Source organism: Artemia franciscana, chromosome 6 (assembly GCF_032884065.1).
Source record: "Artemia franciscana chromosome 6, ASM3288406v1, whole genome shotgun sequence".
NCBI lineage: Eukaryota > Metazoa > Arthropoda > Branchiopoda > Anostraca > Artemiidae > Artemia > Artemia franciscana.
The window spans coordinates 19,789,499-19,815,382 of NC_088868.1; the positions used below are offsets into that span (position 1 = coordinate 19,789,499).

A 25,884-nucleotide genomic window follows, 5' to 3' on the forward strand; every position below is an offset into this window, starting at 1 on the left:
ATATCAATGTTACTGGGAAAGTTAAATGGTTCAATGTAAAACATGGATATGGATTCATACAGAGAGACGACACAGGGGAAGATATTTTTGTACATCGTGTAAGTGCTACATTTTGTCCCCTTCCTTTTATTTGTACCCAGTATAATTTAGTATAGTGGTTTCTTATGAATTTTTTCTTGCAGGGGTGCCAATTCATAAAGACGTTGGAGGGATGGTGGCAAAATGTATTTTCCAAAATTGCGAAGGGGGTTAATTTTGGTGTTTTCAACTTTTTCAATGAAAATACCAAGAATTAAGTGTTATTAAAAAGAAATCCAATTTTTTTCAGCCTTCTAGGCCAAAAGAGGACGGAAGATCCTCCAGATTAGGCTTGGATGAGTTCACAAAGAAAAGGCTAAAATTTTCAAGGAATTCATTTCAGATGGCCACAGCAGAAGCTTTAGATGTAGGGTTTGATGAAAAATAAGTATTGGAAAGTGGTGTGGTTCTTGGTAGAGTTTATGTAATCAAACAGCTTGTGGTAACGAACTGTAAGTAAAGAGTGAATCGGCCCAATAGTAACACAAATTCTAAATAAAAACGATGAAAATCAATAAACAAACAAAGGCAGAAATCTCAATGAAGAAACAAAAAAAAATGGGACTACGGCCTGTAGAAAGAAAATATAAAAACCAAAAACGACCCAGATATTCGCCTGTATGAAAACGAGGTGTCTTCAACGCTTATGAAGCAAAGGTCAAAAATAGCCTAAGAACAAATAAAAACCAAAAACCAAGTAATAAAAACAACCAATATTAATATCTACGATTGTTGCAACTGATCCACATAGGTTAGAGAAGCTACAAGTTACTTCGATGAGAACACCAAAGCAACTGCTTGAAGTTTTTAACTTGAGTTGCTTTGGTGTTCTCATCAAAGCATTAGCTTCTGTGACCCATGTGGATCAGCTGTGATATTGTAGGTATTAATATTGGTTGTTTTTATTCCTTGGTTTGGCTTTTATTTGTTTTTAGGTTATTTTAGTTTTTATCTTTGTTTAATAAGCGTTAAAGACGCCTCGTTTTCATACCGGCGAAATATTCGCGTCGTCTTGATTCTTATTTTTTCGTTCTACTGGCCGTAATCCCGTTTGTCTGTTTCTTCATTGAGATTTCTCTCTTTGTTTGTTCTTTGACATGGGTTGCCAGTTCGGCTTCAGATCTTTCATTTGAATTAATGGTTCAGAAAAATTGGTTTTTTACGCTAATTCCAAATATGTAAGATTCATCAAGTTTAATGTGCTCATTAAAAGCTACAAGCCCGGGAAAGTGTTTCTGATTTTCCAAAACGGGAGGAAATATCCCAAAAAATTCAATCGATCTTAATAAAAATTGCACTATCGGATTCCACATGTCAGAGAACTGTACTGTAGAAGTAAGAACGTATCCAGGATTTTTATGGCACTTGGTATTAATCAAGTGACATATAGCAATCGCATATTCTGTCGGTCTGTCAGTCTGTCTGTCTGTCTGTCCCGGTTTTGCTAGTTTAGGCATTTCCAGATAAGCTAGGACAATGAAATTTGGCAGGCGTATCAGGGACCAGACCAGATTAAATTAGAAATAGTCGTTTCTCCGATTCGACCATCTGGGAGGGAGTGGGGGGACGGTTAATTCGGAAAAAACTAGAAAAAATGAAGTATTTTTAGCTTATGAACAGGTGTTCGGATCTTAATGAAATTTAATATTCAGATTGATATTGTGTCTCAGAGCTCTTATTTTAAATCCTGACCGCATCTGGTGACATTGGGGAGAGTTGTGGGGGACCTAAAATCTTAGAAAACGCTTAGAGTGGAGGGATCGTGATGAAACTTGGTGAGTAAAATCAACGCAAGTCCTAGATTCGTGATTGACATAACCGGAACGGATCTGATCTCTTTGGGGGAGTTGGGGGAGGGTTTATGGAAAAATTGGAAAAATGATGTATTTTTAACTTACGAAGCAGTGATCGGATATTAATGAAATTTCTTATCTAGAAGGAACTTGTAACTCAAATCTCTTATTTTGAATCCCGACCGGATCCAGTGTCATTGGGGGGGGGGAATCTTGGAAAACGCTTAAAGCGGAATGATGAGCATGAAACTTGGTGGGAAGAATAAGGACAAGTCCAAGATACGTGAATGACATAACCGGACCGGATCCGCTCTCTTTGGAGGAGCTGGGGGAGGAGTAATTCGGAAAAATTAGAAAAAATGAGGTATTTTCAACTTACGAAGAGGGAATCAGATCTTGATGAAATTTGGTATTTAGAAGGATCTTGTGCTTTTGAGCTATCATTTTAAATCCCAACCAGATCCAGTGGTATTGGGGGAGTTGAAGGGAGAAACTGTAAATATTGAAAAACTTGAAAATTGAGGTATCTTTATCTTACGAATGGGTGATCGGATCTTACTGAAACTTAATATGTAGAAAAATCTTACGTCTCAGATGCTCCATTTTCAATTTGAATCAGACCCGGGGACATAGGGAGTTGGAAAGGGGAAACAGAAATCTTGGAAACCAGAAATCTTGGAAAACGCTTAGAGTGAAGTGATCGGGATAAAACTTGATTGGAAGAATAAGCCCAAGTTCTAGCTACGTCATTGACATAACTGGAACGGATCCGCTCTCTTTGGGGGAGTTGGGGGGGATTTCCAGTTCTTTGGCGAGTTCGGTGCTTCTGGACGTCCTAGGATGATGAAAATTGGTAAGCGTGTCAGGGACATGCACAAATTGACTTAATAACAGTCGTTTCTCGATTTGACCATCTTGGGGGCTGGTGAGAGAAAAAAAAATAGAGGTATTTTTAACGTATTTTAACGAATGGGTGGTCGAATTTTAATGAAATTTGGTATTTAGAAGGACCTTGTGTCTCAGAGCTCTTATTTTGAATCCCGACCGTATCCGGCGATATTGGGGGAGTTGGAGGGGGAAACGGGAAATCGTGGAAAACGCTTAGAGTGGAGAGATCGGGATGGAACTTGGTGGGAAGAATAACCACAAGTCTTAGATACGTGATTGACATAATTGGACTGAATCTGCTCTCTTTGGGGGAGTTGGGGGGGGGGGGGTCCAGTGCTTTGGTGAGTTTGGTGCTTCTGGACGTGCTATGGAGGTGGGGGGGGGGGGGGTGTTAATTCAGAAAAATGAGAAAAATTGAGGTATTTTTAACTTAAGAACGGGTGACCGGATCTTAATGAAATTTGATATTTGAAGGAACTCATGTCTCAGAGGTCTTATTTTGAATTTCGAACAGATCTGGTGACATTAGGGGGAGTCGGAGGGGGAAACCGGAAATCTTGGAAAACGCTTAGAGTGGAGACATCAGGATGAAACTTGGTGGGTAGAATAAGCAAATGTTGTAGATACGTGATTGACGTAACTGGACTGGATCCGCTCTCTTTGGGGGAGTTGGGGGGTCCAGTGCTTTGGTGAGTTCGGTGCTTCTGGACGTGCTAGGACGACGTCGATTGGTAGGCATGTCAGGGACCTGCACTAATTGATTTGATAAAGTTGTTTTCCCTGATTTGACCATTTGGGGGGCTGAAGGGAGAGGAAAAATTTGAAAAAATGAGGTATTTTTAATTTACGAGTGGGTGATTGGATCTTAATGGATTTTGATATTTAGAAGGACCTCGTGTCTCAGAGCTCTTATTTTAAATCCCGACCGGCATTAAGCCTCTGATTTTCTTTTTAAATCAATCTGTTGATTCTTATAGTTTTGCTAGAGCTCATTTCACATGAGCTCTTGGCTCTTCCGACCTCGTCACAAGTGCCATACGAGCTCCTAGCTCTTGTTTCTGAAAAAGGGGCAAGAAAATTTTAAAATCGTATCAAAAATTTTTTATATTCATTTTTTTACGTTTTTACGAGTCGGGCAAATGTTCCAGGGAGGGGGGGGGGGCTCAAATCCCCCTTACCATTGGATACGGTATTTTGTAGAAGTCTCAAGCTCCTATCTGCAAAAAATGTGGAATTTTGTATTTTTTTGCCAGAAGAAAGATCACGGATGCATGTTTTTTTTTTTCAGGGGTGATCGTATCAAAACAATTGTTCTTGAGGATTTGTAGAGGGCTCCTCCGAATAGAAATTTAATGTTCTAGTGTTCTTTTGGAGTGGTTAAATGGGATTGGGTTGGAGTAAGATGTGACTTTTCAAAAAGAAAAAAAAATTTGTTATTTTTTTATCGTGTATTATTATCTATATGACGAGGCTAGGCGTTTACAATTTTTCAGGTCTAAACAAATTTCACTATCTTAAGTAAATTCCCTGTTGTTTTACACTTTCTAACATTGGCATATAAGGGCTTAAACCTCTAAAATGGGGTTCGTTGATTGTTCTGTAGTTAAGGAGGGAGGGACTTGCCTCAAATGGTGCATTTTAACGACAAAACATCCCAAGTCTTATTGAGCCTTTAGATAAATAAAGAATTAGTTCTAAGGGATAGACGAGGGATGGGTGGAGGTAGAAATTGGTATATAAACCCCTGGCCTGTATTTTTTGGTGGGGGGGGAGGAGGTACAAAAATAAAATTAAAACGCATCAAAAATGTGAAATTGATTTTTAATTCCTCTTGATTTCTGGGAACATTTCTGGTCTACCCTGTTAATATGAAAGGAGAGAGTAAAATTTAACCCCAAATTGAGAACAATTGCTCATACCATAAATATTCCTGTAAATCAAGTGATTAGATATCAGTTTTTTTCCACCCACCCACTCTCTCCCCCCCCCAAAAAAAAACAACTCATTCTCATTCACCACCTCAAAACTGATTCACCCCCGATCCCAGTCCCCTGCGTTTAGCAGGGTCATTCAATCGGACGGAAATTCGAAGTCACAACTTTCATAGGATTTTTTAAAGGATTGGGGCTGTGACTCGGTTGGGGTGGAAAATCTTATTATATGCAGTCCTTAGCGTAGTTTCCATTGATGTTAGGTTAGAGGCAAGTTTCGAGTAAGCTGCTGCAAGGATCACCGTGACTTCCATTGGAAAGAAGATCACAAAAGTGGGCAGGTCGACTTGTTCATTGTCGTATTTTCGTCAAAATTCAAGCATATCATTTATATGCCTAGGTGAGGCCAGATCACATTTCGTCCTCTTGATGTTTTGTTAAAAGAGGCAGAAAACCACTTTTCAGCTTTTGCAATCTTTATATCATTTGCATAAAAAAAGCCAATGTTATATTTACCAAGACTCTTTGAGTATCTTAGTGAGATTCTCACTCTTTGAGCAAGAATCAAAATACACTCTTTAAGGCATCTGCCTCCCCCCATCTTCAAAATGACTGACCGCCCCTCCTTCAAAATAGCCGATACATACTTACACATCATTGTATATAATTTTAGGAAACATTAAGCAAATTAGATGAATTAAAAAGGGTGCTGCTGCCAAGCAGCACCCTTATTTAGGACTATTCTAAATGCAGGGAGATGAGAGATTATTTCCTAGCCCACTTCCCCCTACCAGAGGAGGGGCAGTACCATTCCTGTAACGCGGAAGTTTTTGTTTCTTTGATTCCAGAAATTTAAACAACGTGTTATGATTAGTAAAAAAGATGACTGTATTAATTGCGAAAGGGGCGGAATTATTTCAAGAATCAACAATGGATGGAAAACGGAAAAAATTGAGAAAGGTTCAACAATATTCCTTATTATTCATTGGTTTACGAAACAACTTTCTTTTTTTGTTGATAACATGAAATTACTTGTATTTCTTTTAGAAAATAGTGGAAGATGTATATTCATCAATAATGCATTTGTTGTAGCGGAAATAGTTTTTAGAAAAGTTCTGGTTAACATTTGAATTTTATGAATTTGAGGCTTAGGGATTAACAACCTTTGCGAATTAAGAAATGAAATAAATAGAAAAAATGTAATATTATAGATATTATGTCATATTTGTAAAAAGAAAATCATATCTAGATATGATCCAGCTAAACGAGATCAGAAAGGAGATTGGCTCATGCTGAACTCAACTAAAAAATGTATGTAACTTTATATGATCAATATCAGGGACCCCCCCCCCCTTATCTACCTTATCTACACATTAGTTACAAAGATGAGTCTATCCACAAATTACTTAAAGAGTATAATTTAAATTTTAGACGAATATACTAATTGTTCAATTGTGTTTTTATGATACTTTCCCATCTAGACTGCAATTTTGCGTAACAACCCACGAAAAGCAGTCCCATCTGTTGGCGATGGTGAATTCGTTGAATTTGACGTAGTGATTGGTGATCAGGGTACAGAGGCATTCAATGTTACTGGGCCTGGTGGAGTGCCAGTAATAGGATCTACATATGCTGCTGATAAACGTGGAAGAGGACCCCAGCAAAGGAGACGAGACAGTAAACACAATTTAATAAAATCATGCTTGCTTATTTTTTTAAGTTAACTATCATTATGTTTTGTATGTGGTAAATAAAGCAAAATCTTAGTTCTTTTAAAGCTAACATATTCAGCAGGGCTGTGCTGTCTAGATAGGTTGTGCTTAACTTTAAAGAAATGTTGAAGCTGTTTCTTCTTTGTCAAATATACGTTGTCTTTGATTTTAAGTTACCATTTGCCATTATTTGCAATGGATTGGATTTTATTCTTACTAGTCAAAAATGTAGAATTACCAGCTGCATCTCTTAAATACGTCTCTTTGTCTCAAGTAGTCTCAAGTAGACTTTGGTAGTTTCATAAAAAAAGCTATCTTCGTATTTTTGATTACATATTTGTTTTGTCACCTTTTTAGTGCTATCCGTTTTGATTTTTTTTTGTATTTGACCAGGTTTTGAAATACAATAATACAATATTGTTGTTGTTAAGTCATCACTAGTGCTTAAGTCGCTTTGTAATTACACTTGTAAGTAAAATCAAAATTAACCACGACTTCAGCGCCATTGTTGTATCCTGTGCGTAATTCTGAGAGTGGAGCTATGTTCAACCTTTAAATAACCTTTAAATGTTATCTCTATGAGCATAAAAAATTAAAGACAAAGTATTAGTAGACCGTATTTGTGAAGAAACTAGTATTGATACTGACTTTTTATTTCAATTTCTTGCTATTTTTGCATCCTGCTTCTGTAGTTCTAGTATAGCTTTAAAATCAAGAGACAACACATACGATTTACAATGAAACCATTAAAAAAGATGGTTTAAAATACGGAAAAAGGGATCGGACTAACGAAAGCCTGTAAAGGGGATAATTTTTGTTGTAAAATGACAAGTAGATTGAGCAGAACAAATTACCCAGAAATCCCCCGAATTCCACATGACGTAGTGACCCAACTGTACGTTCAATTGTGGAGATTTCTCCTTTGGATTTCCCCTTTTTTTGTGCAAAGTTCATTATTGCATCTCATTACATCATAATGTTACGATGCTGATTATCCTAGAGTGCGTTTTAACCATGAACAATACTTGACTGCATTTGAACTTTTGTCAACTTCAAGAGTTTTACTCTCCGTGGTCTCTGCAACTCTAACTAATATGCCTTTAACCTCTATTTAATTTTCCAGAACTCCTCTCACTGAGTAGAATTAGCACATAGTCATTTAAAGATGGTCTTGGTGATGAATTTTGAGGTGACGGAAATATGGATGATCTTACTAACGGATTTTGACTAAGCTTCCTTAAGTTACTTGAAAAGGACCCTATTTAAGTCCTGTCCTGTGGCAATTTTTGTGATTGGTATAAAAACTGTAAGGTACAAAAGGTATAAAATTGTTAATTACACTGGTTTCTTTGCCTGATGACGCTTCCCATATAGAGGAAATGGCTAAGCCGGTTAGTTGATAAGCCCATGGAATGGCCTTTAATTTCAAGCTAGTTTGATGTGTAATTATTGGAAAGGATTTAGAATCTAAAGCATCTTGCGTTCATGGGTAATTTTTAATCAGTGTAACAAAACATTCAATAATTTTTCGAAAGAATTTGCAAAATCTTCGTTCTTTTATTAGTAATGTGAGGTACCAGATTGCTTTCTCTGTCACTGATTAAGTATAAATGTATCTGTGCATCTAGTGTCGTTGAAGTTGATTATTTACACTACTGTTATTCCAGTCCGAGACCGGTTTGGAAGTCTTCGTTTTAATAACTTATGTCTAATCATGAAGTTATTGCATGTTTTTTGTTGTTGTTTTTTCCTGGAAACAACTTTTTGTGATTCTCCTTCTGTGAAATAGGCGTGGTCAACCCAAATCAGCATTACTCTGACCCTGGTACGTCTTCGAGTCCGTTTGCTTTAGAAGTCCCAGAAGAGGAAGAGTCATATAGCTCCTCTGATGATTATGACACAGGTTAGTAGTCTGGTTGTATTTCTAGTTAAAAGCAAAATTATAAAGGTAAATGAAATCATAAGGAGCAAAAACAAGCCAATAGCCGTAATTAAGTCATTGTTTCCTCTTTTCTTGTAAACTTGATTTTATAATTTCTATTCGTTTTTCCTAGTTCCTATATACACACTTAACACAAAATAAAAATAATGAAAAATGGGTAATTTTTGGGGCTAAAAACTGTATTAAAAAAAAAAAGTATGAAGCAATAATACGATTCCGAATATACTAGCTTTACATCCAGAAGACAATATTTATAGATAAAAAAATGGCTTAGAAAACATATAAATAAAGGTGAAAAAAACGCAAGAAAACTTAAGTCGAGACATAGTCGAATACGGACAATCATAAATATTTAGTATATCATAAATATTTTGACATATGTAATGTTATTTCATTAGTTGTTTGCTTCCAGTAAGTTTGAAGATAATCCAAAAATGTTTTAGTTCGTTTTTTATTCCGTCAAATATCATTATGATTTTTAATTTAAATATTAGATCAAGATGAGACCTGTGATGGGACCAGCTATGGTGCATCATCCCGTGAATCTGATTATGGAGCTTTAGAAGAAAGAACAGGCAAAGATGGATCCTCTTGTGGTGTAAGTCCTTTTCCCTTTCTTTTTATTATAGGTTTTTTTAGGTTATAGGTTATGGAGAATATACTGCTTCCGTAAAACTTAGTACATAATGTCTAAATATCTGCTCTATGTCGTGTTTCCACTTTCTTGGTCGAAATCATTTTCTTCTTCAGCTCTGATGGAAGAGTTACCACTGCTGATTTGTGAGGGTTCGTTCCTTCGTAATTCTTATGATACCTAGGTGATTTATACATTTATACACTTGTTATTTAGGTCATTATTTTTTTTTATTTCGGTAATAGTAACTTCTAAGTTGCAAACTCTCTTGGAAGTTAAACCTGTCTTGCTAGTATTGTATAAGCCCGCGGTAAGGGGCTTTGATGTACTTTTCACAAATCGAGTGGGGTGTTGACACCATAACTGTTAGTTTTCTCTTTAGTCGTTAAGTCTGTTTCTGAGTCATGTTTTGCATGTTTTAGCTATCCTTTTACTGCTACCTCGTCGGTAATGCCCTTGTCTTTCTTGGGGTGAAATCAGCTGAAGTTCATTAATAATTATAAAAAAAACCCTCATTGTTCAATGCACAGTGTACAGTGAAAAAAAATTTGCTTTGTTTTAGAATGCTCGAGTAGATAGTTGTTTGGAGTGCTTTTGCGGTCATAGTGTGATTCTAAAGCAAGTAACTACTGGATCACATTCTCGGGTATCTGGCTTTCTGTGCGTCTTCATAGTTGCAACACGGACGAATATTTTGTCTTTAGCGGACACATCACTTCCAACTGGTTTATTTATATCTTGATAGTCAATAGGTCCAAGTCAAGCATGTAACTGAAAATTTTAATTGCGGCCTTCCTCTTCCATTTGAGTCTGGTGTATGATGTCGAAGGGAGCTCCTGTACATTTTTCTTCCTTTTTGTTTCTTCGTTCCCTACGCATCGCTTAAACTACATTCTTGACCCACAATGGATGTTTTGCTTAATCTCTGGCCACTATGGCCCTAGATTAAGCAAACGTTAGATTGGGACTAACCTAGCTAACTCTAATGACGTACAGAGGCTAGGTTAAGTTCGACTAGATCATATTATAATACTCAGAGCCCAAGCAGTAAGCATTCACTAGATGCGATTAGAGAGTTGTCTGAATTTTAACCTATGACGGAGTCTCTATATCATATATTTGAGAAATTTCAATTGAATGTTGCGTATTTACTAGTTTCAGAGCCTATGCTGGAAGTTGGTTGGGATTGCAGTACTTGCGTGGACACTGTGGTTTTGCTTCCTGCTGATGAGAAAAATGTTGAATCTATAGATGCATTTAATGTCTTTAGACTTGGCGTGGAAATTCCTATTTCATGAGTTATGAAACTTCTTCTGAAATGCTGAAACCCATAATGGTTTAAATTCTAAATTGTGGTTTTTATGTTGCTGATGGACATAATGTTGGAAATTTTTTTTTTCAATCTATTGCTATTTTTAAAGCCAAGCATTAAAGCCTGAGAAAATTTGCCTGATTTTCGAAAAAGGTGGGAAATATCCCCTAAAATTCAAGGAATCTTGATGAAAATGACACCATCAGATTCTGTGTATCAGAGGAAATGGCTTCAAAAGTTTCAAGCTTCCATATAGAAAAATATGGAGTTTTGTATTTTTCACCGGAAGAAAGATCACGGATGCATGTTTATTTTTTTTATATCTTTTTTCAAGGGTGATCGTATTGAAATAGTAATCCTAGAAGATCCAAAGAAGGTGTATTCGAACGGAAATTAAAAGTCCAAGTGTCCTTTTTAAGTGACCAAAAAGATTGGAAACCCATTTTTCCCTTCCACGCCCCTTTGTTCCTCAAATTTGTCCGATTAGAATTTTGAGTTTATCATTTTTTTTCAGCATAGTTGAAACATCCAATAACTGTGTCGCTAGTGGTAACGTGACCCCCCGCAGGCCTTGGGGAGGGGATTTTAATTTATGAAATTTGCCCAATGTCTACTGATAGTATTTACTATTGGAAAGTATACGTATATTTTTTTTGGGGGGGAAAGGGATTTTGTTCTTGAGGTGGGTTTTCATAGGGAGAATTTTCCGTGGGCTAACTTCCCAGGGAAATTTTATACTGCGGGGATTTGATAGAATTCCTATACGAAATTCTTTTTATTTTTCTTAATTTCTCTTTGCTAGCTCAATTTTGCATGTTGAAATGTTCTGAGGGAAATATCCGGAGGCTATTTACATTGTTTTTGGATTTCCGGGGAAATATTTAAATGAAAGGGGAAATTTCTGGAATGATCGGCAAACGGTTCGAAATTATAGTATTTTTAAATAAAAGTATGGTAAGGACAATTCTTCAGGCTGAATCGTCCGCAAGAAATTTTATGGCGCGGGGGGGATTTGTGAGTATGGCATTGTCCAGAAGCTATTTTACATGGATATTGCCCTGAGGGAATTTTACGGGAGGTGGGTGTATTTTATGTGATAGGAACTTATTACGGAGAAGTTCCCACGAGGGGAAGAATTTTTTTTATGAAGGGTGAGCCAGATTCACTGGCATTATTTGAAAAACGATCAGAAATTAAATTTTTTTTAAAGTTTTTTCAACTGAAAGTAAGGAGCAACGCTAAAACTCAAAACGAACAGAATTTTTTGCTCGCTCCTCAATATATCACTCTTCACGCTAAAATTGGAATTTTTTTCCAATTCTTTAAGAACTACTCTTGAAACACATGATTATAATAATAAGCTTTTTTAAAGGTTCTAAAAAGAACTTTAGTTTAAAGAGCAAGTAGTATTAAGTTCATAGTATATTAAGTTCGAGTAGTATAAGTTCATAGTAATAGTATTAAGCGAGTAATATCCTTAAGTGCCATGTGACACTAAAACGATACTTTTGGCTCCACTTTTTAAGTGGAAAAGCTTGGAAGCGTTAAACAGTAACATTGTAAAATCTATGGCCCAAAACCCTTGACTGGAGGTTTACAAAAAAGAACCTTCTGTATACTCCCCTCCCAGTCCCCTTAGTGAGTTTCATTAGTCCGTTGCGACAATTCGCTATGAACTCTTTGTCTTTAACACGTTCAGTCGACGTTGAGGCTCGCAAAATGATTTTTAAGATATTGAATGGTTTTAAGAGGAAGAAATCCATCGAATAACAAATAATTGGATTTCGATAGCTTCATCAAATATAGCTTGATGCTCTCACCCTTTACAATAGAAACTTTAGTTAATTCAATGTTTTATAATAGCCAATTACAAATGTATTAGCTGAATAGGGCACAATAACTAAGCTTTTCGTGATGACGTGCCATAGTCCCTGGCTTTAATTTACGCAATTATGGTCCTAATTAATCAATAGATTAATTCTATTATCAATATAATTCTATTATTATCAATAGAATAATAGTGATTATTTTTTAATCACGATTTTTTACCTTATATATGATTGTATGATTATCTTTCTAATAATCCACTCTTTTTTGTAAATGTGATGCACTTATTTTTTAAACTTGTCAAGCATTTTCGTTTAAATGGAAAGGAAGGTCATCCATCTTCATGGTATGCAACTACATTCCTAATACCCCAACCCCTTGCCACTTAGGAGCTGGAAAAGGGTAGGTATATGGTTCTGGAACCACTCAAAGTTGTATAGTCAAAGAAGAATTACTTATTATTATATTTACTTATTCATATGATTCACTAATTTTTACTATTCAATATGCATTAAATATATGTTTATATTTCTATGTTTGTATTTCTTTTTTCTGTGACATTTTACTAGTTGTCAGGGTACTTTCCAACTTTTTCTTGATTATTGCTATTCCGCACCTGTATGTCTGAAGTCTTTTTGGTCAAAAAACAGGTAGAAAAGTCTTTTTGGTCAAAGGTAGAAAAGGTCAAAGAAATTGGCTTCTGCTGTTGCATTGAAAAAATAAGAGCAATAAACTATATGTAATTAGTTTATTAGGTATAAATTTTGTTTACTTTTATTCATGTCTTTTAGTTTTACTGTCGATGATGAACACTGTATATGTGTTCGAAATATCCAGTTCATCCCTATTTTGAGCTGTTTTACTTTCGAAACGGGCAAAGATCATTTAGAAGAAAAACAAAGTTTTTCTGAGGGAAGTAAAGAGCGAAGTTGAAACTTAAAATGAACTACAATTATTGCTTCGCAGTCTATATAACGTTTTTCAACTAAACTAGTACAAATAAACCAACTAATTACATTTGTTCAGTAAAAGCAAACCGATTATGGACGCTCTACAGCATTAAAAAAATAATAATAATAAAAGGTTTGTAGAGAAGTTCGAAGGAAAGCCATCTCAATAGTATTAGGAGTATAGACTAGCTTTAGAATTTGTATCATAACTTGAAATTCTCTCTTGTACAGAGATTAATAACCTAATTTCCAGAGTTCATATTATGGCTTATCTGATCTTCATTTTGTGTAATACTAAAGCGTATTTTTTCCAATATAGAATTGCATATTACCCACTATTGTTGTTATAGCTGGTGAAACCAGAATGTTACCTCATAAATCAATCCATCATAATTAATGTTAAACCTCATTAACCTCATAATTAATGTTAAACCTCAATTAACATTAATGTTACCTCATAAATCAATCCATTATTTCTGTGTGCTGTTCAATGTCTTAACGGTTAAAGATTTTTTTTATGCTTAAGTATTAAGATAATTTTAATTGTATACTGAAAGTTACTGATATCATAGCTGGTGTGTGACTATAAAAAGCTTTATAGGTTAGTTTGTTGGTCAGGATACGTACTCACTTTTGACTCCTAAATCGATATTCTTGTTATTTTTTCCTCGACTTTTGTATCTTCAGTACAGCGCTAGTTTTCTATAATCCTACAAACATAGGGAAATATAATCAGTTGACTAATTTGTACTAGTTTTGTTGATATAGATTAGATAAACTGTGAAGCAATAATTTTTGTTCGTTTTAAATTTCAACATCCCTCTTTATTTGGCTCAGGAAAATTTGTTTTTTTTTAAATTAATTCAATACATCAGTATGATGTATTCAATTTCATTCTAGCTAATTTATGTTTGAAACTGAATACTTACCAAAGTTGTTGACTCTTTGTTTCTAAGTTAGCCTAATAAAAAGAAGCCCACTCCCCGCAATCTTGATTAATGTGCAATGCTTAAAGATTACAGTTACCTAACAACTAAAGCTGACCTAGCTAACACTTAACGCTGGTACTTAACTCGGAGCTTACTAGAATTTTGATATTGATGCTTAAAGAAAAACTTTGCAGAACTATCTTGTCTCTTTTCTTTTTGTTGGTTCTTACTTCGTTCCATGATTAAACAAATGATTAAATTGAGTCAAATTTAGTGCACCGTAATTAATCTCAATTTTAAACGTTCAGATTCTTCTTTGTGACGGCGAGGGCTCTTTATTCTCTATCAGTTGATCAACTTCCTTGAACTTGAATATCGTCTATAAATTATAGATGACGCTATATTCTTGCACCAGACAAACACAGAAACGTCACTATTGGCAAATTGCTATTTTCTCTTACATGTTAAAGTTAATTTTAAAATAGACAAAGAAACTGTAACACTTTTGTTCGAAATTTTCTGGCTTTTCACGGAAAAGTGTGGTTTCCTGTGTCGTACGTGCTGCAGTACGACAATGACCGAAAAAGTGTGACAGTTGGCAACCCTGTCTGAATGTCTCTTGGGTATTTTGACGAAGTAAGCCCTCCCTCGTTTAAATGTCTTATCATTATCAACCTATATCTATTTTACCCGCCTAGATGAATATTATGCGTTTACTTGCATGTTGTTTGCTTGAAGTTGATGAATGTTGTTAAAGCCAAGGGACTGCAAGTTTAGTTTATAATGGTTTTGGACAACCCGGTTCTAATGGGATATACGTTTGTTTCGACCTGGAACGATACTAGTGGAACCTTACTAGTTTGCCACTACCTTTGCAACCACGATGTTGCCTCATCATGCATATGCTGATTTATTTTGATATTTCGGCTACTATGTGCTGGGGTATGTCTTTGCTGTAATCATTTTATTTCAACATTAATTTAGTTCTTCAATTATTATAGGCGATAGTTTCTTCTTTAGTATATAAGAATATAACAGATTGAACAGATGTAACAGATTCCATCCTCCTCCAGGGGAGAGTGCCATAGTCATGTTTAACGTTATATATAGTAATGCTTAACGAGATACATTTGTCGGCACTTTGTTGGTACAATAGTTGGCACTGCTGAAACCTTGATATTAAATTTATTTTAAATGTTTTTTTAATTACTAAAGCACGTAGACGTGGCAATATCCTTGAAAATGAACCATGCAACAGCTATTTTGTTTAGTTCCAGTGTCCATCCAGCTTGGAAGAAGGAAAAGGAAAAAAGGATGTTGTGTATGCAAAATACTGTGGTTGCAGTCGTTTTCCAAGTCAATAGGTTTTGCTTGCTGTTTACATGAAAGGACTCATTTTCCTTTGTTTGGGTTTCGGACAATTTGGTTCTGATGGTGTACTTTTTAGTTTTATTTGACACCTTTTTTTGGAGTTAAGGATTATTGTATTTCTTAGCATGGGACGTGGTAGTCTCTTTCAAGCTTGCCGCTACTGCAGCAACCCTGATGTAGTTTTATGACAGCTTGCATTGTTATAAAAACAATTAATGCCTAGTTGAAACATTGGGATTTGTAATTTTATTAACAATCTATAATCTCTTTTTTACTTTACTGAAAAATATTTACTACAAACTTGTCAAAATAACCAAAATTTAGTAAGTGTGATAGAAGTTTAATCAGCAATATTCAAATAATCGTAGGAAAATCACTAAGTGATTTTCTGTCCCAGAGGACTTATGCTGGGGAAATGGTAAATGCTGGTAACAAATGTCGGTAAAACCATATTTGAAAATAAAATTTGAGGTGTTAAATTCCATTCTACCACTGACAGATTACTTCAATAATAACTGTGAAACTGCTTTATTGCGTTCCATTATTTTTTTGTGGTCTCTTAAACACACATCCTATACGTAAAAGTCGTAATTATGGATTATTTATCCAACAAAACGAAAGGCTGCAGAGCATGACATAGTTACACACAATGTATTAGGCTGTTGGCCAGTTAATTCTAAGATGGTTAGTGGGGCACCTAAGCTTCAAAAACAAATTGTGTTAAGCCCATGTTTTCATTCTTTCTATGAGAGGTTTCGGTCAAATCGAAGGAATACTTAGATTATTACAGATTTAGCCTCTGACCTCCCTTCACTGGGGAGAATGTGTTCGTATATGGGTAGTGTGTGCAGGACGAAGCGTGCAGTATGAGTCCTGGGGGCGCAAAGCTCTTCTCTTATCATGGAGACTTTAGTTGCTTTTGGGAAATTAGATTTTTCTTTCAAAGATCAAATTTATTGAATGAACTTTTTTCGAGGTATTGTTCAACAAAATTTAACTTCAATTTAAAGATTAAGGTTTGAGGAGTGAAAGGTTAATTCCATCTCAGATTTATGATAACCTAGGATGTAGTGCTAAAAATAAACGGAATTTAAATAAAACAACATCCTTCACTTGCTCCTTACGCTGAAGTTTGACTTTTTGTATCCAAGAGGGAAGAACGACTGCTCAAACGCAAGGGCAATTGGAATGTAATATATAATAATTTCTCCAGTGACTCTAGAGTAAAAGAGCCCACTGGTGTACATTTGAGTTCAATGATTTAATTTTTAGTTAGGGCGTAGAGCTGTATTTTGTGTAGACCTAGGGCCAATCTTACCTCCTTGAGGAGAGTCTTCCTAAAATTCTACTGTCAGGCATTAACCACTATTTATTCGAAGTAACAGATTATTTACCAGTTAGGTTTTATTAACTCCTGAATTGACCTGCTCTCTGTGAGAGAGGAAAGGATATCAGAATATCTATCAAAAGTGTTGGTCAGATTTTAGTCAAATTTAGCCGCAAGTAACACGTTATGTTCTAATCATATTTTTTTTGGAGATTTGGGGTTGATTTGACTTCTGTAGTGTAATAAGAAGGGGCCCTGTATTCTAGTCATCAGAACTTCTACTGAAAGAAGATATGGGATCCCGAACAACTAGGTAGGAAGTAATAGCCGTACTCATAGTCCTTCTTTTCTAGTTTATGGACGGTCTGATTTCTGGGGGAGAGGGGGGGATTTCTCGTCATCATGCGCTTTAATGTAATGAAAAGCTGGTGGAATTCAACTAAACCTTCTACGATAGCTTCAATTTTAGTACCAAGTGGCTGTGTCCTCTGTGAGGGAAGAGATAAATTTTTGTCATTCGCATCCATCTGAAAGGCTTATGGGATCTCAATTGAATGGGCTTGGGAGCAGCTGCTGAATTCAATTTTTACCTTGGGCGGGGGTGATGTGACTAATGGTAGATTATAGGGCCTTTGCTACTAGATTTTTGGACGGCTCATAAACACGTGAAATTGTCTGTGGCCGTCGTGTAGATAATAAAAATAGAAGGTTCTTGGACATAGATTCTTAAAAAGTAATGTCCTATGTATTTGTTTTACTATTGCTTCGTATACATAAGAGTTATTTCTGAAGTGATCTGACCCCAAGGCTAGTTTGAAGTATTGAACAGGACATGTCATTCTTTTCCCCAGGTGATGCTCTACCACCGTAACCCGTGTGTTAAAGTTGGTGCAACCCTGCAACGCTTCATCGCTTGGTATCGAAGGTCTAGTTTGTTTTATGTTTTTTTACGTGGTTTTTTGGTCACTAGAGATGGCTGTTGAGGACAATCGAAAAATTGAGAGATTTGGATTTTCTTAAGTTAGTAAAGAGCTAATAACTAACTGTTTCCTTTTTTCTTTTTGAAGACATTATCAGTGGAATTAAATTCTTGCGGCTAAAAATCAGTCTGAAATATATAGACGACTAGAATTCTCGTAAGAAAGCAATCTATGGTTTTACTGTAAATTCATTAAAACATGACAAAAATGGGCTACGGATCGTGACAATAACCAAGGGGCAGGGAAGTTATCAATAAATGACAGGTAATGTGAGGTGAAATCTCCCACTTTTTAGTTTTGTTTGCTTTTTCCTTGAGGATTTTTTTTTTGTCAAAAATACTCCATGGGGGATCCTGCCTAAGAAGGATAAGGAAACTATCAAAATTGGATATTTTTTTAGGCCCAAATATTGTAAATGACTTTCTTTTTAACTTGGGCTCTTCAAAGTTTTCCTAATTCACTGGGTAGTCATAGGTCATTTGAATTCTCCATCTATGTTTCAACCTTACATCAAGATATGTCCTATGATGGTAATGATTTCCTTATTCATACTTTCAGATATCAGCTGATGAAATAGAGACTGAATCAGAGCTATATCAACTATCTAATCGGCAGCTGCGGGAGATTTTGACTTTAAATCGAATCAAGTTTCGACAAAGGGCCAACAAATTGGAACTTTTGGAAAAAGTTGTACGGTTGTGGAATGAAATTCGATCTGGCAACGGTATTTATTATTTTTTTTTTTTTTTTTTTTTTTGTATTTTATTTACGAAAAGGAGTGGATACACCTAATTTAAAGTAAATGTTTTTTATAAAAAAGGAATTGTCTGAGCGGAGGTTTATTACTGTGACCCCTTTGTCACAAAGTCTGGGTGAGAGATAATGTGTGCCAAACCATATAAAATAAAGGCATCTCCTTGATGAGCACTAATTGATAACATTACCTTTTGTTTTCTTTTTTTTCGACAAGATATTAGGTCTAATTGTAGATGAAGGGCTTTTGTCCATCTTGGAAAATAGTTGAAATAAGTGAATGAAACTTTCAGGAATGGATCTAGAGCCACAATGGTCTCCTGGGAAGGCATTTTGAAGCACCTTCCCCCACCCCTTCCTACTGCTAAAGAAATTGACCTTTGACACTCTTTGTGTTATAAAATGAAGCCCTTAAGAAATAGATCTACTGCTTACATGAGCCACAAGGAAAGCCTTTGCTCTAGGCTGCCTTATAAGATTTGTATGTCTATAACTGAAATTTCTGGGTTGGTTGGTCTCCAATTGCTTTCTTTGTATACAAAAAGGACTAGAACTCTCAATTTCTGATCTAATGAGCACCCTCCGAAGTTTTTTGCGACCATGATATGGAGGTGGGGATAAGGAAGGGGAAGTCCCCCTCCTATACGGAATAATTTCTGCTCATTTTGGGGTTTAATGTTACTCTTTACTTTCATAATAACAGCGTTGACCAGAAACATTCCCAGGAATCATAAGGAAGTAGATATCAATCTCACATTTTGATGCGTTTTAAAGTTTCTTTGCCCCCCTCCCCCCCAATAAAAATCCCAGTTACGGTCCTGGGGATTATACATCAATTTTTAACTCCACCAGGTGTGTAAATAGTTCCAAACATGCCAGTAGTGGAATTCAAAAAGCTTCCGACATTTTAGCAGCACAACTTGTGTTTTGACAGCTTTGGTTTGACCAAAAAGTATTTTCTGTGTAAAATTTGCAGAAAAGTAACAAATGTAACTTAGTATAGCTTGCAGTCAGAAACATCAATAGTTTTCTCAATCACAGATGACAATGTAATCTAATTCAGTGGCAAGCCATATACAAGCCATAAATATTATACACTAAATTTTATATATACCATTTTATCAAAAGAACTAATCATATTTACTCTAATACTGCTAGTGGGTTATAGTATTCAAAGTCTGAAGTATATTGGTTACTGCTGTTACTTTATGGATGGAGTTGTGCACTCCAATGCTTTTGGTATTATAATGCATACCCAAATGCATGTTTGATACTCATTGATCTCTATACTACAACTATAAAAAGCACCATTTGATTTTCTGGGAGAACAATATTGATTGACAGCCTGGCAGTCACGTGCATTATGAAGCTGTGATATTAGTTTTGCCTTAATCTAATCCCCAAAATAAACATAGAATTGCTGATACATTGTAGTGTGGCTGTTTTAGGCTACTAATCTTCCACGTCCCAGCTTTCCCATTACCTGCTTTAACTGTATGTACACCTTGATAGCTACCAGTCCTTTTAAGATCCTTTCAACTGACGAATAAATAGTTTTGAGAGAATTTGGTTATTTGTGCGAGATTTGGAAAAATATTCACTTTCAGTTAAAAACTTAAAAACTAAGTAAATTAAAAACTAGTAATTAGAAACTTTTCCACAAGGACGAATGATAACAACGATTTAAAAGTAAATTTTCACATAGCAACATTGAAACTCAATGAGCTTTTAGTTTAAACAAGTTTAAAAAAGCAGCAGCATGTGGGTTTTGTAACGTGACTCTAGGACGGTGTTCATTTGTATTATAAACTTTAAGAAAAAGAAAGTCCAAACCATTCAAAGTTATAAATTCATGAAGGCAAACGTAATTTTTCACTCAACACTTTTGTTTATTATTCAAATTATTAACAATAATTTTCTTAGGATAAAAAGGATAAAGATTTTCTAGAATCACAGATTGTGTATAGTGCGTCGGATCGTGTTTTCAGTAGTATCCTTGACAGTAACATCAATCCGATGTGTTTCCAAGGGGTCAGGATCACCGAATACAATGTTATCTCTAATTATGTATGCAAGACTCATATTTTTTAGCTATAGTCAAGCTGTAAGTAGAGTGGCACAAAGCTGTCAGTCAGGTCCAAAGGCCTGTATCTGAAAGGGGTAAACCACTGTGCTATTAAGAAGCCTGAAGTCAAGTTATTCTTTAGAGCAGGGGTGTGATTTTTTTGGTTTGATATTCTTGATATTCTAAATATCAAATAATTTCTTTGTGTCATTTTTTTTCGTAGCCGTTTTTTTTAATACTGGAAAAGCATTTCTACAGTGTAAATCGTACTCCCGTTTCTTGAAACGTGTATTCATAATCTTTATTTATCTTATACTAGCTTAGCGTCCTGTGTCAAAAATTCCTATTATTATCTCTCTTGGGGAAGGGGGACAAAATCCTCTATGGTTGAGTAAGAATTTTTTTTTATTTGCAAGTTTCATTTCTCTAATCAACTTTACCATAGGCAGCGTAATAGCGCTGCCTATGTAAAGAGCGATGTGGGGAAGATGTATTATTTTATCAATTTGTTTGGTTTTTTTAGACCTGGGCACTTCGTATCGAAAGAGTTGTCGTAGAAACTTCAAAAAGGGCTCATTCGATTGGAAATTTAAAGGCCTAGTGCCCTTTTTAATTATCGAAAGGGATTTGAGGGCAACTAACCCCCTTCCCACGCGTACCATTTCCCCAAACACATCCAATAAAAATTTTGAAAATCCATTTTGTTCAGTGTAGTCAAAAGGTCCGGAAATTATGTCTTTGAGGATGATACTCACCCCCCTCCATACAGCCCTCGGGGCAAGGGTTCTACGTTTTTCCCTGGGGGCATTGGAAATTTAATTTTCGATTTTGGAAATTTAAAGGCCTAGTGCCCTTTTTAATAATCGAAAGGGATTTGAGGGCAACTAACCCCCTTCCCACGCGTACCATTTCCCCAAACACATCCAATAAAAATTTTGAAAAGCCGTTTTGTTCAGTGTAGTCAAAAGGTCCGGAAATTGTGTCTTTGAGGATGATACTCACCCAACTCCATACAGCCCTCGGGGCAAGGGTTCTACGTTTTTCCCTGGGGGCATGTAAGGTTTTTGTAGAAATATTGGTCGTAAAACTTTGAAGGGGGCTCATTGGGTTGGTAATCATAAGTTTTGCTACTCTTTTTAAGATTCAAAGTGATGGGAGGATGGATACCCCCCTCACACCTTGTATTTCCCAGAATCTATCTGATCGAAATTTTGAGATGGCCCTTTGTTGTCGTAGAAACTTCGAAAAAGGCTTTTCTTTTTAATAGTCAAAAGTGATTGCAGGGCAACAAGCCCCCCTCCACATCCCATCAATCCTCACATCTAATCAAAATTTTGAAATAGCCATTTTGTTCAGTGCAGTTGAAAGGTCCGGAAAATATTTCTTAGAGGATGAAATCCCCCCCCCCCACAGCCCTCAGTGTAAAGATTGTAGGTTATGCCCTGAGGGCATATAAGGTTTTTATGGAAAGGGTGGTCGTATAAACTCCGGAAGGGGCTCAATGGATTGGAAATCAGATATTCTAGTGGCTTTTTAAGCGTCAAAGTGATCGGGGGTAGCCGCAATCTCCCCCCCCCCATGCTTAGTATTTTCCCCAAATGCATCCGATAAAAATTTTGAGATAGTCATTTGCTCAAAAATAGTCCAAAGATCATATAAAAAGGCCTTTGGGGTTGACAGAATCCCCCAGAGTCTGGAGGTAAGGGTTGTAAGTTATACCTCAGGGGCAAATAAGATTTTTATAGGAGTGGTCGTGTGAACTTTTGAAGAACTTTGGCAGCCCTTCTCTCAAGCCCATTCTTTTTTTAAACATATCCAGTCAAAATTTTGAGACCGCCGTTTTGTTCAGTATAGTAGAACGGTCCAGCAACTATATCTTTAGGGATATTGGGCTCGTTAACTCCCCACAACTATGCAATTGGCCCATTATGCTTTAAAACTAATTGTTGCTTTAAACTAAATCAAAAGGCGTTGTATTTATGGTTGCCAATAAGACACCTCAGCAACATATCGAGAACGATTGGGGGTATTAGGTTGAAGCTTTTGGGACTACTACTATTACTACTTCTACTCTTACGATCTAAATCAATAAAAAGAGTGTACTTTACCCAGGTTGTCGAAGATGAATCTTCATAGAATGATATTAAGTTGTTTTTTTTTTGGGGGGGGGGTCAACTTCAGGAGTTATAAAATTAAATTGAAAAATACTGTTTGTGTCAGGATTAAAAATTGTTCAAAAAGTTTCTCCTACATACAAATAGCAACCCAAACTACGAACAGAGTATTAACATAAGTAGGGCTAGTAGCCCCCATGCCTTCTCAATATCAAAACATAATTTGCGCTTTACTGGAAACGAAATACGTTTTAAATATTTTTCACTTTTTTTACTTTCATAAATATAAAAAATATCAAGACTTTACGGAATAAATATCAGTTAAACTGACAATCCATGGTCTTTTTTCTTTTTTTTCAGTAAAGTCTCTATATCAGAGATATATCTCTCTATATACCTTCGATATACCTTCTCTATATCAGATTGTTCTGATCAAACAGTTCGTGGTAACGAACTGTAGTAAGGAGCGACCCGGCTCAATAGTAACCAAAACTCTAAAAAATTGAGTTTTGATATCAATAGCTACACCAAAAGAATCGCATTTTAATGCTGATTTTAAATATATAAGTTTCATCAAGTTTAGTTTTATCCATCAAAAGTTACGAGCCTGAGAAAATTTGCCTTATTTAAGAAAATAGGGGGAAACACCCCCTAAAAGTTATATAATCTTAACGAAAATCACACCATCAGATTCAGCGTATCAGAGAAGCCTACTGTAGAAGTTTCAAGCTTCTATCTACAAAAACGTGGAATTTTGTATTTTTTTGCCAGAAGACAAATCACGGGTGCGTGTTTATTTGTTTGTTTTTTTTTTTGTTTTTTTTTTTCCCAGGGGTCATCGTATCGACCAAGTGGTCCTAGAATGTCGCAAGAGGGCTCATTCTAACGGAAATGAAAAGTTCTAGTGCCCTTTTTAAGTGACCAAAAAAATTGGAGGGCATCTAGGCCCCCTCCCACGCTCATTTTTTTCCCAATGTCAACGGATCAAAATTTTGAGATAGCCATTTTGTTCAACATAGTCGAAAACCATAATAACTATGTATTTGGGCATGATTTACTCCCCCGCAATCCCTGGGGGAGGGGCTGCAAGTTACAAACTTTGACCAGTGTTTACATATAGTAATGGTTATTGGGAAGTGTACAGACGTTTTCAGGGGGATTTTATTTTGTTTGGGGGGTGGGGCTGAGGGGAGGGGGCTATGTTGGAGGATCTTTCCTTGGAGGAATCTGTCATGGGGGAAGAAAAATTCAAGGAGAAGGGCGCATGATTTTCTAGCATTACAATTAGAAAACAATGAAAAATAAACATGAAAACGTTTTTTCAAATGAAAGGAAGGAGTAGCATTGAAACTTAAAACGAACAGAGATTATAACGCATATGAGCGGTTCTAAAAATACTTTAGCATAAAGAGCGAGATATTTAGGAGGAGATAAATACCACGCTCTTTATGCTAAAGTATTTTTAGTAATTTCAAGTATTTATTCTACGGCCTTTCTGATTCAGGGGTCATTCTTAAAGAATTAGGACAAAACTTAAGATTTAGTGTAAAGAGCGAGGTATTAATGAGGATACAAACCCCCTTGTATACATAATAAAAATATAAGATTATGAAAGTTTGTTACGTAAGTTGCTAATTTATAAGTTACGTATAATTTTTACTAATAAAAACGTTCGTTAAACATTAGAAGTTCTAGTTGCCTTTTTAAGCAACCGAAAAATTGGAGGGCAACTAGGCCTCCTTCTCCACCCCTTATTTCTCAAAATCGTCTGATCAAAACTAAGAGAAAGCCCTTTAGCCAAAAAAAGAATTAATATACAAATTTCATTTTAATAATTTATGTGCGGAGAGCCAAAACCAAACATGCATTAATTCAAAAACGTTCAGAAATTAAATAAAAAAAAACTAATTTTTTTAGCTGAAAGTAAGGAGTGACATTAAAACTTAAAACGAACAGAAATTACTCCGTATATAAAATGGTTTGTCCCCTCCGCAATCCCTCGCTCTTTACGCTAAAGTTTGATTCTTTGTCACAATTCTACTTTTTAAAACAATTAAAAACTTGACTCTTTGCCACAATTCTGCTTTTTAAAACAATTAAAAGTTTTAGCGTAAAGAGCGAGGCATTGCGGAGGGGACAAACCATTTTATATACGGAGTAATTTCTGTTCGTTTTAAGTTTTAATGTCACTCCTTACTTTCAGCTAAAAAAAAATTAGTTTTTTTTTATTTAATATAGAGAAGGAATGGGGGCTATCAGCCCTGCCTATGTTAATTTTTTCTCATTTGAGTTTGACTTGGCTATTTATTGTAATTTCTGTTCGTTTTGAGTTATTTATTTATATACTCGTTTTATTTATTGATAGTGGTTTGTGGTAGTTTTACGCTTGAAATATTAATTAACTTTGTTTTTGCTAATTTTTGGCTTAATGGAGCTCGGTTTTTCTTTGAGAAACATGTTTGTAGAAAAAAGTTTTTAAATTGGTTCTTAAAAAGAAAGGGTGGACAATAGCCCTGACTTTGATAGATCAAACTTTGCCTGAAAATCTAGAACAAAACAAGCTGTTACCATCTCTCTAGCCCTGTTCGACCAAACTAGTTGTTTATTTGTACCATTTAGTTTTTTATTTATAGTTTGCTTCTATTTTAATAAGTTAGAATAAGCTATTATTTTCACATTGATTAATCACAAGCTTGTCTGCCCTTGGTCGTACGAGAGTACACCCTAAATGAAAGAATATCCCTATCGGCCAATAATGTAAGTATGCACCCTTGTTCACACACATGGTCGAAGTGTTATGAATTTACAAAGTAGTTTTTCCCTTCTCTGATTTTTCTTATACTTTTAAAACCATTCAACTCTTTTTGTGTTGTTTCGAATTTTAATTGTTGCTTCGTTTGTTTTTTTTTTTACTGAGTCTCTGAAGTTCGTCTTGTAATATCTACTTGTGAATGAGGGGATGTATGAAGATAGCTTATTATTTTTTTTTTCATTGTAGATATAGATGATATACCCGAAGAAGATCTCTGTAAAATATGTATGAACGCCCCCATGAATTGTGTTATCCTGGAATGTGGACATGTGGTGTCATGTATTGAATGTGGTGGCCAATTGGATGAGTGCCCTATTTGCAGAAAGACCGTGGTGCGAGTTGTCAGAACCTTTAAGGCCTGAAAATTTCTATTATGTTACACAATAAAAAGGCTCTTTGTGATGAAATAAAAAAAAATCATATTTTAATGCTCAGTATGTCTGGTAAAAAAAAATGTGACTAATTC

At 35.6% G+C, this 25,884-nt stretch overlaps 1 protein-coding gene across 1 annotated transcript; it reads left to right on the forward strand.

Moving 5' to 3' along the window:
* Positions 1–25,884, forward strand: LOC136028160 (E3 ubiquitin-protein ligase RNF34-like; the record flags this gene model as incomplete). The annotated part of the gene is given in 6 exon segments (XM_065705841.1): positions 1–98; positions 6,172–6,367; positions 8,192–8,305; positions 8,839–8,942; positions 18,233–18,398; positions 25,605–25,884. Coding segments are annotated over 6 exon segments (854 nt in total), but the record flags the coding sequence as incomplete, so codon positions are not given.